At 44.1% G+C, this 19,139-nt stretch overlaps 1 protein-coding gene across 5 annotated transcripts; it reads right to left on the reverse strand.

Moving 5' to 3' along the window:
- Positions 1-8,554: 8,554 nt before the first annotated feature.
- On the reverse strand, positions 8,555-17,537 carry VGLL2 (vestigial like family member 2). Of its 5 annotated transcripts, XM_081044894.1 has the most exons (6): positions 16,733-17,537; positions 16,133-16,317; positions 13,812-13,913; positions 13,601-13,715; positions 11,099-11,626; positions 8,555-9,740 (listed from the first exon to the last, which is right to left on the reverse strand). In XM_081044894.1, the coding sequence occupies exons 2-6, from the start codon at positions 16,211-16,213 to the stop codon at positions 9,700-9,702; spliced, it is 867 nt and encodes a 288-aa protein (XP_080901020.1). In that variant the 5' UTR covers positions 16,214-16,317; positions 16,733-17,537; the 3' UTR covers positions 8,555-9,699. The 5 variants fall into 5 exon arrangements, with proteins under 5 accessions (XP_080901020.1, XP_080901019.1, XP_080901017.1 ...); XM_081044893.1 differs by having other exon boundaries at positions 13,601-13,913; positions 16,733-17,415; XM_081044891.1 differs by lacking the exon at positions 16,733-17,537 and adding an exon at positions 9,824-9,886 and having other exon boundaries at positions 13,601-13,913; positions 16,133-16,422.
- Between the last annotated feature and the right edge of the window lie 1,602 nt (positions 17,538-19,139).

Raw genomic sequence — 19,139 nt, forward strand, 5'->3', positions numbered from 1 at the left:
TCCTCTTCTTTTATTTGAGACGTATTTCTTTGTTTCCTCATTTTGGCCACCTCCCCGTGTTTCTTTCTATGTATGAGGTAGATCTGCTATATCTCTCAGTCTTGGCCAGGTGTCCTTATGCAGTAGATGCCCTGTAGGACCCTGGCACAGTCTCCCTGGTCACCTGCTCTGGGTACTCCAGGAGTGTCCCTTGTGTGGGTTGTGTGTGCCTTCTTGTTATAGTTGAGCCTAGGTTGCTATTAGCAAGTGAGTGAGTGGACTTGATCCTCAGGCTGATTGGCTGTGGAGTTTGGCCATGTGCACAGGTTACAGGTTGCTGTGTGGGGGACTTACCTCAATGAGTAGGATTCACCCCAGCAGGCTCTGGTGCCTGTTGAGATCCCCCTTTGTGTGTGTTGCTTGTGGGGCTAATTGGGCAGTGCTCTTATGTGGTCTGAAGACTACCTCCAGGTATGTTGGCTCTGGGGCCTCTTGGGAGGGGCTTCAATGTAGGCCCTGGGGAAGGGGAGAATTCCCGGTCATTTCAGACTATTGGACACAGAGTCTGAGTTGATACTGGTATCCAGAGACCTGAAGCGTCTAATCCCCATTAGAATGGGGCTTATGGAGCCAGATATTAAATGAGTCTTGACTAAAGTCTAATCTAAAGCATGTCCACTACATCCATGGACCCACTGGTGCTTAATTCCTTACTCTTCAGATGTGTAATTGGGATCGACATGCTTGGTGGTTGGCTCATTGGATCCTAGGTCTATGGCATAAAATATATCAGTGTGAATGCCAAGTGGAAACCTCTGAAACTGCAACCTCCTCCCCCCCTCCTCTGGCCATCATAGTAAGTCAAATATAAAATCAAATCCCAGGGGAATAACAATGATTAGTGCCACCATTAACGATCTAAAGGTTGCAGGATTCATGGTTGCTATATCTTCATTTAATTCACTAGGGCTCCTGTAGAAACTGGATGGAACCTAGAGAATGACTCTAGAGTATACAAGTTAAACAAAATAGTAGCCCCACTTGTGTTTGCTGAGCCAGATGTAGTATTTTTGCTAGAACAAGTGAATAAGGCCTCAAGTGCATGGTATGTGTCTTGGCATCTGCTTATCAGAGGATCTTAACTGATGTATCACCCTATTGATGAAACAAATGAAAGGATGACTGAGAATTGATGTTCATGTGGAGCTAACTGATGGCCTTGACAAGTGTGTGTGTGGTACAAGCTAAATTAGAGTGGGTTCAAGAGAAAATGAAAAGTAAGTGGAGAGAGCAAGAATATGACTCACTTAAGGCATTTTGCCACTTAAAGACAATAGAGAAATTAGTAACAGGACAGATGGAGTCAAAGGAGGTTTTATTTTTTTTTAAAGACAAGAATTACAGACTGTTTTATATTAATAGGAATAATTCAGTGAAGAGGGAGAAGTGATGGTACAGTAAAGAGAAAGGATAATTGTTGAAGTGGATGTCCTTGAACAGAAGACAGAGGTTGAGGGTCAGGACACATGTGCAGGAAAAAGGATATTTGACACTATCTGGCTGCTACTAAGAGTGACAGAACCTCTCCCCACTCCTTTTAATAAGATTTTCTTTACTGAAATGGGCTTTCAGACAGTTTTTATTTTTTCAACTTGTACTACACAACTCAAATCAACATATTTTAACCTTGGTTTTCATATAATAATATTTAAACATTTAATGCAATAATTTGTGGGGTGTTTTTTTTTCACAATAGTTGGTGGTACCTGCTTAATGTACTTAATATTTAGTTAAGGGTAAAGAATATTGTAAGTCAAGAGTGAACAGGATGCAGCCTCTTACATCCTGAACTTGTGTCACAAGATGTTATACAATAAATGCAAATTAAGTGGTGTACACATTAGATGGTAAGACTACCAATAAGGGTGAGACCACCTATTGTGTCTGGTGTGGAGACCAGGGTTCGTGGAAGAGGCAGAACTTAAGAATGGATAGCATTTGGATAAGAGGGCAGTATGGGTAAAGGTTCTCTAATACAATGAGAGGTAGGAATTTACAGCGAAAATTCTGTGGGACATGAGACAAACAATGCAGACTGCTCTAATCTAGAGGAACAGTCAACTGGAAGAATTGTGTTTAGATACTCTTGTAATTTCTAGATTGTGTACCATTGAGCTGAAATTGACGATGAGCTTGATGTCCTCTTGAAGACTGAGTCCAGATAGTTCTAACTTCATTCTGAGCATTGATACAGACGTACAGGACAAGAAGGCACAAACACCAAATCAGAAACTGAAAAGACAATGTGAATCGCACTTTCTATACTGTCACTCTTAGAACTGCTCTGTTTATAGGAAGGAGAAGGGGAGTAAAGGACATGTAACTGACTTCCAGTTAGGAATTCCTCTAATAAAGGAAGTGACAAAAATTAAATATGCACTCTCAAATAATTATAAAAATACAGCCAGAATTTCGTTTATTTTCTTCTAATAACATTCTATTTTTTTCAAAATTATTTATTTCCTTTTTTGAGTTACAGTTGATATTCAATACTGTTTTATATTACTTTCATGTGTACAGAGTAGTGGTTAGAACTTTATATAATTTATGCAGTGATTCCCTTGGTTAGTACCCACATGGCACCACACATAGTTGTTGCAACACTATTGACTATGTCCCCCAAACTGTACTTTACATCGATGGGACTATTTTTTAACTACTAATTTGTATTTCTTAATCCCTTCACCTTTTTCACCCATCCTCCGTCCCTCTCCCCTCTGGCAAGTTTGTTCGCTGTATCTATGAGTCTCTGTTTTGTTTGTTCATTTATCTTGTCCTTTAGATTCCACATCTAAGTGAAATTATATGGCATTTATCTTTCTCAGTAGTTAGTTTTTATAATCTGAAAAGTTATATGCTATTAAACTATGTAATTTTATTTTAACATTTAATGTCTTGCCTTGTTGCTGTTCTGTGACATTGGGAGATTCAGTGTTACCTATACTCCACCTCATTCTCCTAAAACCCATTCTCCTAAAAGTCTGTATTACCTGCAGCCTGGTACATTTTATGGCTGTGAAGCATTGTTTATTCTTTTATAGTTTCAATACATTTTATTTCTCAAGCGAAAAAGGGAGATGGCAGTATCCCAATGATAGATTTTAAAAATTTTCAGTCCTATTTATAACATCATTACTTAAACATCAAATAACCAGATATCCCAAACTTCAGTGCAGGATGACGATGCTAGCATTATCCCTTTTTATTTATTAACTGGATAGTTTGGAATGTTAAGTTTAAAATTGTAAATAATTTTCTTTCTCACCAATTCTAATTGAATGCAACTTCATTATGGTTTTCTCGATGGGTATAAGGTTGACATTTCCCTAGACCCTTTTCTTACTCCTTTAGAAAAGTATCAGTGAAATGTGTTTTTAGAAGAAGTCTTTGAATAAGGAAGAACAATATCACAAGCTCTGTTCTGTATGTTTTTTATTTTTTATCAAAATCTGTCTGTCAGAGCCCTTCTCTCGGTTTCTGAGTGTGGAGGAGAAATTGCCTGAGGAAAGAAAGGGATTTCACACTCCACAAAGCAAGGTGGAATAATAAAGAACTTTTAGGCAGTGCTTCCAGAGATATCAGAAAGTTCTATATAAAAGCAGGTACAATAAAAAAATATCACATGATAGTAGAGGAAAAAATATTCAATTGTTTTTTGGGGATAGATTACACATTGGGTAAAATGCACTAGAAGAAGAGAAAAAAATAGGTAAAAATAAACAGAAATAACAAAAATATATATTTTTGTTTTGTTTTGTTTTCCATCCCATTTCTCAATCATACCATTATTGGCACGGGGCCAATAAAGTAGTTGCCAAAAATAAGGGCAAGTCTGCAGTAATGAAAATTAGTATGGGGAAAAAAAAAGAAACTTGTGACACTCCCATCAATTATAATTGTTGTTTTGAGTGTGTGTGTTGAGAATTTTAATATACTTGATTTGGTTTTCCTAAGTGAAGACTATTTTATTTGAAGTATTCTAAAGCTTCCAAATTATAAGGTAAATAGAATAATTTAGTAGTTGTAAATACAAGTAGAGACTAAAACATGTACTCTGAAAACCAATGTTGATTAAAATTTCTAATTGGTAACTTGATCATTAGAGTCATGCAAATAGAGATTAGGATTCAGAAACTTTTAATTCCTTATTTTTGTTTCCTAAAGTTTACTTTACCTTTTATCTTTTATCTCTTTTGTCGTGATACTTATATACTTATTCATTTGTGCAGTTCTGATAGGGAATGGAAAAAATGATAACAGTGGAGGATAGTTTGAGCAAAATCACTTTAACCATTTTGAAACATTGGGAGATGAGCAGAATGAAAGAGATTACTCAGAGATTCTAAGAACAAAACAAAGGAATAGGAAATATGGTGCTGCCGCTTTTCTAGGTGAAGTAAATGAATTCCAGCAAGGCAAAGGATATTTGGTCTTCTTATTTTTGTTTTAGAGGAGTTAGTTTCATAAGAGTCCATTGGAAAACTCATAGACATACTGCAATCTGAAATAGACATGACCCTATATTGTGGATAAATTTTGATTTTTTTCTTATTGAGTTATACTTGTTTTTTAAAGTGAACAATTCCGAATAAAAGGTAACGCTTTCCCAAAGTAATAATTATTCTAGTAAATTCAATACATATTTCACTAAACAATATGCTTCTCTAAACATTAATTCTTCAGTAAAATAGTTTACTCTTTCCCCCTAAAAGAGAGTTTGTCTTCTTAAAATGAGCTTCCATTAGGAGAATCACCTCTTCGGACTCTTCCATTGGCGGCTCTGTCGGGTAGCGATATTTCTGCGGGAGTGGGTCAAGGCTGGAAACAACTGGGAGCTTTTCCTGAAGGTTGCTTTGCCTTTTTAGGTTATGAGGGTCTCTCTGTGTTTAGGATAACATGATTGACAACTCCACTCCAGTTCCAATTAGCACTCTATAATTTATTAGCTTCTGCTTTCAGGTTATGCGTTAACTTCACAAATATTTCAACCACGGAAACAGCAGCTATCAAGTGTCTCTTTCCTGATCCAACCCTCTGGGGCTGGAGTGAAATACAAGGAAAGAGCAGTACAGTTGGTCTGTCAAGTGAGAATAATCATTTATGTCTGTGCCTGTCTGAGGGCACGGTGTCTCTGATTACTCTTTAGACCTGCACGTGTGTGTGTTATTTGTAGATCGATGCTATTGTGCAGATACTGTACTTGTATTAGTAGAGTGTCATGTATTCATGAGACCAAGGAGAGCTGGTGTGGAGAAAATGTGCAATTTACATTTGCTTAACTCTGTTGTTTGTGTAAGTATCAAGACTTCAGTTATGTACAAACAGCAACTGCAATAACCATATCTGCTTTGAACAACCATGGTACTATTTCTTTTCTCCAGATTTTAGGAATATGTAATAGATAATGAATAATAATAAATCCTTAAAAATCTTGCAAGGAGGAAGGAAATTTAGAGCACAGACTTTGACAAGTAGAATCAAAGTATGAATTATATGTATGCAAATTGTCAACAGACTGTTAAAGCAGTTTTATAAAGGAATCGCGTGTTTTCCAGGTTCATTTTAAAAGTCTTTTCAAATATCTTTGCTTTTCTTCCATGCTTTGACACCTAATGAATTATATTTTAAAATGCAATTTATGGAAATGGCATTTATATGAAAAGCAGTTTGTCTAAGTTTTATTTTTTTTTCTCCTCGAACTCCAAAGTAACCAGTCCCTAAGTGCTTAAAAAAAAAAAAAAAAAAAAAAGCTTCTTGTTTATTTTGATAGATGTATGAGTGCATGCACATAGAAGCATGGTTTGGGATTTTAAACAAACTGGAGGTTAAAGGTACCTTAAGAGTTGTTTCCCTCTGGTGCAAAAGGGCGGAGAAAATGCAATACTTACCCGGAAACAGTGGCAGGAGAAGCTTGCAGTCAGAGACTGAGTCCCAACACCCACCAACCCTGCCTTCCCTCCCATCCAGGCCCAAATCAAACTTAAGTCATTGCTAGAATTTGCCACCCATTGAAATAGAACTTCAAAGGGGAAATGAAACAGGATGGCAACTCCTTTTAAATTAAAGCAGTAGAACAGATAGAGTTCCCTGTAGTTGGGTGACTGGGTTCTCAGCCAGAGGGCAATCGGCAAAAGGATTACTTGGTGGTGGAGAGCTGTCTCTCCCCTTTTCATCACCTCTCCTATAGTAGAGGCCAAGTGAAAAGGAAAAACTGTGGGTGAGGAAGACACCAGTGCCAACCGAGATGATTACAGGAGATTCGAATCTTTCTCTCGGGCCCCTAACCAGGTATAGTGTATGTGAAAATGTCATGTTTGCATTTTCTGATGCCATCCTTTTCTCCTGTCTCCTTTCCTTGAATGTCCTTTTTTTCCCCAACGACGAGGGCCTTCTCTAATCTGCGTAGTTTCATGAATATTAGCAATACAGGCAGGGGAATTCATATTTTGCATGACTTGGTAGGCAAAAAGAATGTCAGTTAGGGCTATTAGCTCACCAAAGTTCTCTGATGCTTTTCTCACACAGGACAGAATCATTATAGTTTTAGGTCATGCATTTCTGCTTTAGGAACATAAAACATGGAGGGAAGTGCTCTACGTGTGTCCCATGTGCCAGGTCACTGGAGCCCTGTTCAGCAGTCTGGATGGTTTGTTCAGGATCTGGCCCCAAAGGCCAGTTCCAGTGAATGAGTCTCCTCACCAGCAACCTGATATTCAGGTCAGATGCAGCTCAGGAGAGAGGTTTCAGTAATCAGAACCTCATGGCTGAGAATATGCTCCCTGTGGGTGCTGATCAGAGAACTTGTGAGCGCCACTGCAGGTGGAGCACGGGGAAAGAGCCTGTCTCAGTGGGGACCACTTGGAGAAGATGTCTAGCAGATGTGCACTGCTGTGATTTCTGCTTCCACTGCATACTCAGTAGCAACGTCCGAAAAGCAAGCTGGAACTTAATATATTTTTTTATGCTGTACATTGCAGTAATTCATGCCAATGGAACATGGATTTAAAAAATCCACAGAGAAGTCCAAAGTTAATTTTAGTTATTGCTTCAATGTCCAAATCTCAGGCTAACTCTTACATGACTTGGTTGGGTTGGGTGTGAAGAGCTTCAGAGCACTGAAGGCTAATAAATACTGAAATGAATGAACAAGAGAAGCAACAAGAATTCCCTCTTAGAGAAGAATGGAAATCTTCATCAGGCTGATTGGTCTACAGGTAGTGGCATCTGATGAAGGCGTATGGACACTGTCCTATGATGATTCCTTTAAGACCTGGGATCCTGTAAGTTCGACAGTGTGTCAGGGTTTGCTGTCCTGCCTCTCCCCTTCCTTATTCATCTATTGGGGAGGAGAACTGAAGCCCAAAGCTGAGGAACTAAAGACAAATCAGAGGTGGACAAGCAGTTACCGCAGTAGGTCACCGTGCAGTCCCTGCACCTGGGCTTCTTTCTTTTTCTCTACCAGGGTTGGCATCCTGGCTCTGCCACTTACGAACTATGCGACTGGGAAAATTATTTCTCCTCCGTGAGCCTCAGTTTTCTTGTCAATAAGAAGGGGATCATAATAATATGTATTACATGGAATTTTTGGGAGGCTTTAATGAGTTGACCTATATATAAAGCCCTCAGACTAGTGTAGGATAAACAATTAACATTAGTTATTACTATTGTTATCACTTCTAGTGCAGCTTAATCATATAGTACCTTCCATCTAAGCAAAAACAGTAATAGGTCCTTGTAATGATCATAATTTACTTCACAGCTACCAACATGATAGGAAGATGGGAAGGATAACTTTGCTAAGCCATATTCTGAGTAAGGTTCCTTAACTGCCCCCAACTCTTGACACTATTGTTTCTATTTGCCTCTCAATGAAGGTCAAGATTTGAACTAATATTTTTATGCTTTAACAACCTACAAGGGCAAATTGGGCATAACACAAAGTATCTTCCTCGGAGATACACAAATAACTTTGGCGTCATGAGATAAAAAAGGAAAACCATTAATTTCTTAACAATCTTTTTTACCCTACTGGTAGGTTTGGTTTTTTAGCCTAACTTATTAAGATATAAAAATAACCAATTTTTCAAGCATACTTTTTAACTGATAACTCCACTGTCTTAAGAGTCTAGAATTTAAGAAGTAACAGTAATTCTCTTCTGAAAAATAGTAAATGTGTATCTGACTGAATGGTGTATGGAGTAGTGCTTCCTGTACTATCTCTGCTTCTGACTTCATAAATGCTAAGAAAGGGGTAAGCCATGGGCTTCTGTGGGCCACAATTTTCTCATTTGTAAAAGAGAAGGGAGATACCTAACTCATCATTTCCAGGGTTGACATGAGAGGTAGAGGGGTTGACAGATTTCACAGCATGGAAAAACAGGTTTCACTTTGGAAAAACAAAAAGTTTTTATATATATATATATATATACATATATATATACATATATATATACATATATATGTATATATATGTACATATACATATATATGTAACATTATTTTCTGACATCAGATCATGCTACTATAAATTATTTTATTCCACTAGAAAAAACTAAGACATTTATTTTCTTTTTATGAAACAACACAGCGACCTTACAGTAAACAGACATTTTTAATGTTTGTTTCTTCTTCCTCATTACCGTCAGCTTTGCCCACGCACAGACCCCTTCCCCTGTCCCAACACTACATTGACCAACTCATGACCACAGAGACTAAGAAACATATTCGAGGTATTAAAGACTCCATGGAACATTCCTTCTTCTTGTGTTGATTCCTAGTTCTTCTTCGTGGAAACAGGTGGGGTATCTTGTTGCTTTTTTTCATCCAGTGGAGGATAGAGTGAGGATCAGAATTTGTGGGAAAGAAGGCAGAGAAGGGTTTCTTCTTTCATCGTAAAATGTTCCTTGTAAAAAATATGATATATGTACACACACATATAAAATATATCCAGTGCAATTGCAATTGTTGTGCCAAACACTGGGAAGTGCCACCTTGGTCGATGGATTTCTGGAGTTTTAAACAGTTGTCCTACAACAGCTGCATTTCAGTAAGACTTGGGCAGGTGGCTCCAGATAAGCCACTTGCCACTCACATTCAGGCTGAGGCTTCCATGCTCACAATCCAAAGAAAAAAGTGTGTCTTTGTGTCTGGACGGGTGGTTGTAGGGAGGGAATGGGCAGGAAGGGAGCTGGAGGCTATATAGGTGAGTAAGAAGGAATTGATTTCTTTTTCTCTACCACAGTCCTCGATGCAAATACAAATACATTTTAAATCTGAGGATATTGACATCAGTAGTGCTATGATCCCACTACTTAATGAAATAATTCACATCAGCATAAAAAATATTCACACCAAAAATTCTCTTTCTTTCCCTCCTTCCGAGAAAACGTATTATCACCTAAGTGATCTGACCACAGATATTTCCAGTGATTTGCCCAAAAGTCGTTAAAAATAATTCAGAGTCTTTGGATGTGCTCTTTCGGCAGAAGGAATTATTTTTAGATGAAATTTCTGAGGTGTGTGTTTTGGTTTTCCCAACACATGAAGAAGTCTGAAGTCTCTGCCTTCTCTCGTGTCCTCATCCTTGAAGTGAGAGGCACAGATGCTGAGCCTCCTGGCTGCTCAGAAGGGAAAGGGAAGGGGGAACCCTGGGTCAGCAGATCAGCTCAGGAGGGACGCACCACAGAGGGAATAACGACGAGCTGCAAACCAAGATCAGAAGCTGTTACAAACCCCCTTGATTCATCTCTGAGTGTCAGCAAGTATGCTAGGCAGAGAGACCTACAGGGAAGAAGGTGGGTTGTCTAAAACCAGTACAGATCCTTGCTTTTGTCCTGAGGCTGTAAACCTGAAAGCACAGAGAAAATAAAAGAGAGAGAGGGGGAGAAGAGACAGAGAGAGGGAAGAGAAGGGGTGGGGGAGGGAAGGCACAAAATATTTAAGGAAAGACAAAGACAAATACTATTTTATTGTAAAAGTCACAGAATTCATCTACAGGGCATGAATGAAAGTAAAAGCAAAGTCAACAGAAATATCCATCTTTTATCTGAGGGATGGGGGAGTGGGGAAGACTACATGCCAATAATAGCTTTTTTTTTTTTAAAGGATAGCGCAGCTAATGGTGGCCCATGTGGGGATCGAACCAGCAAACTTGTGTTATTAGCACCACACTCTAATCAACTGAGCTAACTGACCACCCCAATAATTTCATTTATAACAGCTATTTTTTCATCTGTCCTAAAACTAAAGCAAGCAAAAAGGTAAACCTTTATTTGAATGCGCCTTTCAAATTCAACTCTTTAACCATAATACTATCTTTTAAATTATATTCATAAGTTTGATATTTGTAAGAGATCTATCTAACTTGGCAATTAAGTTGGTTTCAAAGTCATATTTTTATTTTCTTATAACTGTCACTAGGTGACAAAACACCCCTCTCCCCAGCTGTAAAGGATTTTAAACAACTCTTAGTAGTTACTCCAGATCAGAGCTGTCAAATAAAAAAACAATGGGAGCCACAGGCATAATTCTAAATTTTCTAGCTGCTACATTGAATAAAGTAAGAAGAATCAGGTGAGAATCTTAGTGATATATTTTGTTTAATGCAATATATTCACTAATCAATGTGTAGAAAATAACTCAACGTGCAGTCGATATAAAAATATCAGTAAGATGAATTTTACTTTCTTTTTTTCTGGACAAAGTTTTGAAATCCAGTATACACTGTTCAGCCTAGCCACATTTCAAGTGCTCAACAGACACACTAGTGGCTAGTGACTATAGAACTGAACAGCACAGAGCGAGGATCTAACATATTTTAGTTTTAAAAAAGTCCTCTGTAATATTTACCAGCCAGGGTAGGGCAGGGTCCTATTTTCTCATTCTGCTCCCACCGACTACACAGGGCCATCTGTCTGCTAAGACACACCCGGCCACGCAGACCTTCGGGCTCCAGTGTCACTGGGGTCTCCAAGGAGAACTAAGGGGGTCTAGGACTCAGCCCAGGGTGGGGCACAGGGCAGGAAGAGCCTTGGTCGGCCAAGCTCCCTCTCTGGCTTACCTGAATCCACGCTGAGGCCCAGACCCTGGGCCACGTCCCCGGCGGGGCTCGCGAAGGGTCCCCCGGGCGCAGCCCACGCTGCACCAGTTGGCTCGCCCTTGGCCGAGAGCTCGCAGGGCGGGCTGCCGGCCGCAGGTGCCGGAGCGGTCGCGAGGCGGGCCGGGCGCCCCGAGGCGGCGGGCATCAGCAGCGGCCCATAGCGCGGATCGAAGTGCGGCGCGTAGACCTCGTGCACGGCGGCGGGCCGCGGGTAGGTGGCGGCCTGGGCGCCCAGGGCGCCGCCCAGAGCATAGGGGTGGTGTGGGTGCGGGTGCGCGTGGTGCGGGTGCGCGTGGTGCCAGGGCTCTGCCGCGCCCTGGTGCAGGTGGCTGTGCAGCGCGGCCGGCGAGTATGGGTCCGCTGTGGCGAAAGGCAGCTCCGAGTGCGCGGCGGCCAGCGGGCTGCCCAGCGGCGGGGGCACCGGCGCCTGGTACGCGCTATTCCAGAAGGAGGCGGGGAAGCTGCGCTGGCTCATCGGGAAGGAGCCATCTGCAGGGAGGCCAGCCGGAAGGGAGGAAAGGAAAAGAGCAGCGTGTCACCGCCGGCAGACAGGAATGCCGACCGTGCAAGGCCACGGGAGAACGGAAAGCTCAGGACAGGGCTAAGGGCGTGAAAGCTGGGGGTGGATCCGCAGCCTCCCCTTTGGGGCGGCGTCTTTCTCAGGGAGCTGCAGCCTGTGAATTCGAGGTCAGGGCAGGCTTCCTCGGATTTTGCTAGAGTGTCCTGGACGCAAACCCGGGGACTAGCGGAGCGGAGGAAGAGCGGAGAGACCTCTTCCCCCAGGCCCAGGTTTGGAGCGCAGGGAACTTCACCTGACTGCAGGCTGAGCTGCCTCCACGGTCTCCGGGCAGGCACGGCCTCCTTTTTCCAACCCGCAGCCTCTCCTCGAGCTAGATACCTCTTCCCACTCTTGGTCGGCCGCCTAGCGATCTCACTACCCCCTCTCGCGTTTCAGCCTCCCTTGCTCTAGAAAATGTGCCTCTGGTAGACTGGAAGTCCACTGACATATTTCAAAGTCTTGCTATTATTAGCCTCCTTTCTAGAAATTTTCAATTTTTTCCCCTGGCACAGAGGGACACGAAGGGAAAGCTCTTTCAAATTTTAATTAACAAACTTTCTGCATCAAGTGTGGATGCTACACCTAATAAATTATTATTATTATTGTTATTATTATTAATTACTGTCAGTATCACTGTTGACCCCTAATTCCTCAAAGCATTTTAAGAGAACAGCATTTAGATCAAATTTCTTGCCTTTAGTGGGGAGGGAGGGAAAGAAAGACATTTAATTCACGGGGCCTTTATTGAGCATGTCTGGGGAAGGCATCTGCACACATACTAGAGAATTTTAAATACTTTTAAAATACATTCAGAGTAATGAACAGTCTTCCTATTAAAAATATTTAGGCATCTAGAGAATAAAAATAATTTCTGTATAAAACTAATGTTTTTGGAGCTTGTCTAAGCAACGCTTGTACAATCTGTGAGACTCAAGAGAAAAAAAGTGAGGGTGAGCGTTGTCATTTCCCCCAAAATGTAATATTTGTTTTCCTTTCTACAAGTCCTAATTTTTCAGTTTGGTACACATCAAAATCTAAGCTTAGTGAGAAAGTTCACCAAATAGTTAACTCCACCCTTCTCTTGGTAATAAAGGGAGGTTGAAATTTCAGAATAGGAGGAAGATTTAGTTGGTTTGTTCAAGAAATCATTGTGCCGGGCTGCGTAAAGCTGTGCTTTGTGGGAAATGTAGAACAATAAGGAGGGATGTGTTTTGATGAAAACCCTTGAGATATTTTGGCTGTACCTACATTCTTATTTCTTTATTACTTTACTTGCTTACTGAAACATGTTTTCTGCTTCAAGATTTCAAGAGTAATTGAAACATGACAAAAATCACAGGTAGGTTTTAGGAGACATTCTTCGGCAGGTTTTGCTTGAGATGGGGCCTACGACTTTTCATTCTGGGCAAATTTTCATAAACTGGGTAAGTGCCCTGTAAGTTGTAATAGGTGAAGATACTTCTCCTCACTGGCTTGGCGAGTGCTTAGATCCTCACATTTGCACAGCACATTTATATATTTTTTTCTGTTTGTCTTACCACCATCTTCAGGGATAGTTAAGAGGGTAAGTATTATTCTAATTTGAGAGTAGTAAATAGAGTGACCTTAAAGAGGTTAAAAGATTTGCCCAAGGTCATATTGCTAGGGAGTGGTGGAGCCAATATGCAAACCCAGGCCTCCCCATTCCAAGGCTAGTGCTTTTTTCTAGGTCACTGCTCTGCTCTGCTTTTCTCTACCTCGTGGAGGAGAGATCTTATGCCTGTGCCTATACCTCCTTTGATTTCCTTACCTTCCTTAAATGGCCCTCCTCACCTCTTCTCTGACATCTAGTATTCTTTCATCTCCTCGAGCCCCAGGCTGAGAGGGCTCCCTATCCGCTCTTGCCAGTGGAGCCCCATACTCACCCCGCCAGGGCCCGGAGCTCCGCGGTGCTTTGCTGCTTGTACAGCTTGGGGAATAGCTGCTAGGCTGGCTCAGGGCCCTACTGAAGTGCTCGTCCACCACGGAGCTGATGTCCCCCTGGAAATAGGTGAAGAGGACACAGCGGGAGTTGATGTACTCCGCCTCTGGTGGGCGCTCTTTCTCCGGGCTGCCTTCTTCCTCTTTTATACTCGCCGGAGTTTGGCTGGAAAAGGAGGAACTGCCGCTGCCGCTGCTGTTGCTGGGGCTGGCGTTGCACTCTTGGGCTTCCTGCATTTTGGAGTAATAGGCTAGTTTCTGCTCAAAGAGAGAAAGAATCGAGAAGTCAATTTCAAAAGCGATGGCAAATTGGTTTCATACTGCAATCCCTCAAGCGATCCCTAAGGTAGCCAGGGGCAACTGGCATCGGAGCCTAAGTCCGGTGCTCAATAACGTGGGCTTCACAGCCAGCAGACCTCTCCACCTGCAGGTGAACAAGGGTGGACTTACTAAGAGGAACAGTGCCCTTTTTGGTGCCTCCGTCACCCAGGAATTACTGCGAGGCCACAGGGAAAGCTCTCGGAAGGTGTCAGGGTGAAGGTCCGGGAAGACTCATAAGCAGCTTGGTTATGAATTGAGTTTGACCGCAGAGCCAGGCTCAGGGCAGACATTACTTTTTAAAATCAGGCTCCAAGGGTAAACGGCACCCAAGTCCAGTTAGGGCCTGGCTGTTTTTTGCCTGAGAATCCAGGGCAGATACCTAAGATGCAGGATTAAGCATCCTCACGATGAAACACTAAAATAGAAAAAATCCACTGCACACAACCAGGCTGTAAAGGAAGAACTACCACAGAAGGTGTGAAAAAGTTCCACTTAGGACAGAATTATATGGGGTACAAAGGTGGAATAACATTGTAACATGGGTCATTTTAATAAACACAAGTTGATATTTGGTCACCTATATACTGTCCACTTAAAAGTGCATCTTAATTTTTAAAGAGATCTTTTGAGTAAAGAAAAACCAGTGGGTTATGAGAATTTCCACTCTTGTCATCTCTGTACACATTGAGGTAATAAGTAATAAAAAGGAGCAGCTGAAGATCTTGGCTGAGGTTGGGTAATTGTGACTGATAGTGATTTAAAAAACCAAGCATAGCTGCTGAAAACATTTTCTTAGAAATGAACAATGACCTGAATGCAATGTTAAAACATTATGCAGGCAGAGATGGATGGCCTCCAAGAAGGACGCAGGGCCATACAAAAATGAACAGAGATCTTAATGCAATAGATTGGTCCAGGGTAGGGGAGGAGAAAAGACCAAAAATAGAAAATCAACCCACCTCTCTTTGCAATAGTCCCAGCGGGAGGAGCTCATCTCAGACATTGAAGTCAAAAGAGTTATTTAGCAATATTATCACTTCTAGCACATTCCCACTAGGCACACAATGAGGGACTCTGGTGATTCCTAAAATTAACATTGAGACTAAACAAATTCCTGTTTGGGAAGTTTAAAAAACAGGAGAGAGAAGGGAAAAGCAGAAGCTGAATAGATATTTTGAATTTGCAAGCAAAATTGATAAAAGCATGGATCCGACATTGGCGTGTTTTTCAATTTCCCGGAAACAGGAACCCAGGCCCTCACTTTCCAACCTGGTCCGGCCTCCTAGCCCCAATGTGATCTTGTTCTTTTCCTGGACTACTGTCCTCAGTTTCCACTACATCAGCTGAGGAAATGGAAAAAACTGTTCACCAGACACAGCCCAGAGAAAAGAGAAATAGGAATAATTAAGTGAAACTTGGGTTTACAGAACCAGGGTTAAGTGGTCTTTTAAAAAGTGGGTTTGTTGATGCCAGGGCAGCTTTATTCAGCTACTCAAGTTCCTGAAAGGTAAAGTATTATCTATGAAGCTTGCCTCTGCCCAGTCAATTGTACCCCAATAATAGTCTCCAAAACTTTGCAAAACAAAGATTATAAAATCAATGCGTTTCGTGAGGTTCTGTTGTAACGAATTTTCTGGTTCTGGAATTATTTGGCCTGATCGCCTGAGAATTGAAACGGGAAAAAACGTCTGCTCTTGATAAACTTGCAGGGATTAGAACGCGGGTCTTTGGCTCTCAAACAGAAAGAAAAGACAGGCTTTTGCTCTTGTTGGGACCAAAGATTGGTTTTCTGTGCGTGAGCTTTGCGCCAATCTCCTCACCCCGGCACTGGGCTCGGGCTGGGACAAATCTGGAGTCCGACAGACACTAAGAAAATCCAGCAGGCGCGATCCTCGCCTGCTTATTCCCAGCAAAACCGGGGCAAGCATTAGCAGGGCTTAGCTGCCTTCCCCAGAGAGCAAACGGGCAAGCTAAAGGGGTTAGCTCAATCTAACGGGTGGCAGCGCCGGCAATCCCGGCATCCGGGCGGCGCCCGCCGCTGGTTAAACGCCCGCGGCCCGCGCGGAGGCGCCGTGGACCTCTGCGTGCAGGCGGTGGTCGGAGAAGCCTGAGCGCGCCACCCGTCTCCCAGGTCCTGGCCGCGGGGAGACACGTACCTGGTGGTAGGGGGTGTAGGCGGCTGCGAAGTAAGGCTGGGGAGGACCATAGACTTGGTACATAACATCCAGACAGCTCATGGCTCCCGGCAGCGAAGACAATTAAGAGTTGTATCATCAACTCTCGGTCGGCGGAGCACAGGGGTGTTGCATGGGCGACGCTTGGACCCCAGCTCCCGAGTCATCTGCGGCAGAACGAGGGGCAGCGCGCTCGGCGGCTGGGGATCCCGCGCGCACGCTCCCCTGCCACCCTTACAATTCCAGCCCCGACCGCGCTCCGGGACAGAAGCGCCCCGGCTCCCGCTAGTGGGCATTTAAACCCCACGCGGGGCCGGCGTGCTGACGCCACGCCCGGGCGGCGGAGAGGTAGGGGAGGGTGGGGGCGGGGACTGGGGGCCAATGGGAGCCGAGGACCAGGGCCCGAGGGGATGCGGCTGTGTTTCCCAGGGCTCCCCAGTGGCCAAGGGTGCGGCGAACTGCGCAGCCCGGAGCTTGAGCCCTGAGGCTTCGCGCCGTGAGGTATAGGGATTTCCCAGGCTAAAGCTGGAGAGACACGGAGGAGCAGAGAGAAGCGGGGAGAAGGGAAATGGGAACTCTCACAGTTGGAAAGAGAAAGAAAGTTGATGAGTGGTGAGGAAAGGTCCTGTGGAGAGCCCCGGCCTCGCACTGGAGAGCTGAGTGTGTGCGTCCGAGGGTGGCTCGGTGGGGCAGATTCTCTGCTTTAGGATCCTAGTGATGGGCGAAGAGGGACGGCGCTGTGCCCAGGAATCCCCTAGGACTTCCCAGTCCTCTCAGACCCGCTGTCTAAGGAGTCCGGAGACCCCTCCAGGGCAGGAGGAGCTCCCTCTGCGGGGAAGTGGCAGTGACCGGAGCTTGTAACCGCTGTCCTGCCGCACTTCTTAGCATCTTCTCGGATCCAACCCACCCGCCGCCAATTCCCACACCTCAATGCCACTCTCTGGGGCCGGTCGCTTCTGCTCTTCCGGAATGCGATCCCTTCCCTTTCTCTTGAACGCGCTCCACCCGAACCCGCTGGGTCCGGGTTTCTCGCTCTGCGCCTCTGGCTCCTCCCGGGGCGAGCTGCTTTCGAGGAGTGCAGGAAGCCTTAGCCAGCCCGGGGTCTCCTCCTCCGGCGCCCTTTAAAGTGTCGGTAACTTTTTGAGACAAGGACTCTGGCTGCAAGAAGAGTCATCCTAGGAACCGCACGGAGGTCAGAGAAGGCTTTCTCAGCTTCTCAGCCGTTTCTATACAGCAGCTGCGATTTTGTTTCATTTTAGAGAGGTGAAAGAGAATGCACTTCAGTTGTGAGACACATTCTCTTTCTTGCCCTGAGAGCATTCCCGGCTCTCACCTGCTTCCTGCGACGCTCGCAACTCTCCATTTTCCCCAAGCACCACCCCCCCCCCCAGCCCCCTGGGGCGGGGGGTGTCGCAATGGAGTCCTCCGAACCACAAGTGTAGGAATGAATTTAGAAAGGCACTCTGCATGACTGGTCAGGTGTCGGACGGGAATAAGGGTGGGCCAGACGTGGGAGCACGGGGCGGGGCAGAGGGTGGCTGCACTGAGAGCCCTGACCCCGGGAAGAGGCAGCGTGGGTTACCCATGCAAGCGAATTCTAGTTATTCCCCAGTTTGAATCCAACAAAAAGTCTGACATCGGTTCTGAGGCTATAAAACTGCAAACAAAGCACTCTTAAAGATGTATTTGTCTCTAAAACGTGACTGTTTTAAGCAAATTATTTCGGGGTTCAATTTTTGGTTTTGCCGGAATTACAAATGGGTAAATAACTCCAGTTCGATTTATAAATGTGAGCCATTCTGAGCGATCGGAAAGTTTCTTTAATTAACTGTGATGTAATCTATTTGAAAGTAAATTAAAATAAAGACACCCCTTCGTCCAGCTTTACCTGAGCCTCTTTTTAGAGGCGAGGCTGAGCTTGGCTGGCTTCTGGAGCCTCCGACCTTCGAGGCGCACAGGTGAAGCAGAACAGCCCTCCCACTCCGATCCTAACCTTAGGGCCCAGAAGTATCGGAGGAGGGCAAAAACCGCTTATCTGTCTTTGCTTTGGGGGCAAAAGAGGGAACTGTCACTTGAAGAGCCACAGTGCGCCCTCCTGAATGCGAGAAGTGGGCGTTCGGGTCCCAGTCTCGGTCCCCCCCGCAGCTCACCCTAGCTTGGAGGGCTGCCCCGTCATGCGCCGCTCAGGCTTGAATGGGCTGGGTCTGCACGCGCTGGATCAGGTCTCAAGACACTGCAGCAGCCAAGGTGCCCACGCAGCACCGCGCCCAGGGCCGATCGCGGCCAGTAGGCGCGGCCCCCCGGGACCACACTCCCCACTTTCGCGCAGGTCTAGCTGTTCATCCCTGGACACAGTGGTTCTACTTTGGCTTCCTTCTGTTAGGGCATCTCCAGCAAGAGCTTCTGGCGCGGGAGAGCGCTCCTTCTGGCAAAGCCTAGGCTCCGCAGCACGTGGCAGGTGGCCAGCAATACTGCACCGGGAAAGCCGCAGGAGACTAGCATCGGATCGCCAGTCTAGCCAATACTGGGAAGCTCAACTCATCCTCACTCACCTTCCAGTAGCCACCTCCTGTCCCATGTACCCATTCACTTTGACATTTTTATTTTACTTTGGCTATGGGGCTAGAAGAACTCTCATGTCCCCCCATAAATTCAAGAGAAAATAACGACGACCACTCTGAATCTGACAAAGCCCAGTAAAATGTTAATTATTTTTGAAAAGGATTACAGGAGCAGCGATTTCCCACATTTTGAACGATTCCAGCTGCCTAAGGCTACTTTCTGTTCACAATTTCTCAATTTCCTCTTACTTGAAACACTTTTTTAAAACCTCGCTGAACTTAAGTAAAGGTATTGTTTGTACATGAGTTTAAAGGACCAGGGAGTTAGGCCAGTGGGCATCGATCTTGAATTTAAGCAGGAAAACAGTCTCCTCCACTCAAATCCAAAGTGATGGAAGAAAACAGTCTGTAGTTTAAAATATGCCCAA

This window comes from Rhinolophus hipposideros, assembly GCF_964194185.1.
Source record: "Rhinolophus hipposideros genome assembly, chromosome: 3".
In the NCBI taxonomy this organism is placed as follows: Eukaryota; Metazoa; Chordata; class Mammalia; order Chiroptera; family Rhinolophidae; genus Rhinolophus; species Rhinolophus hipposideros.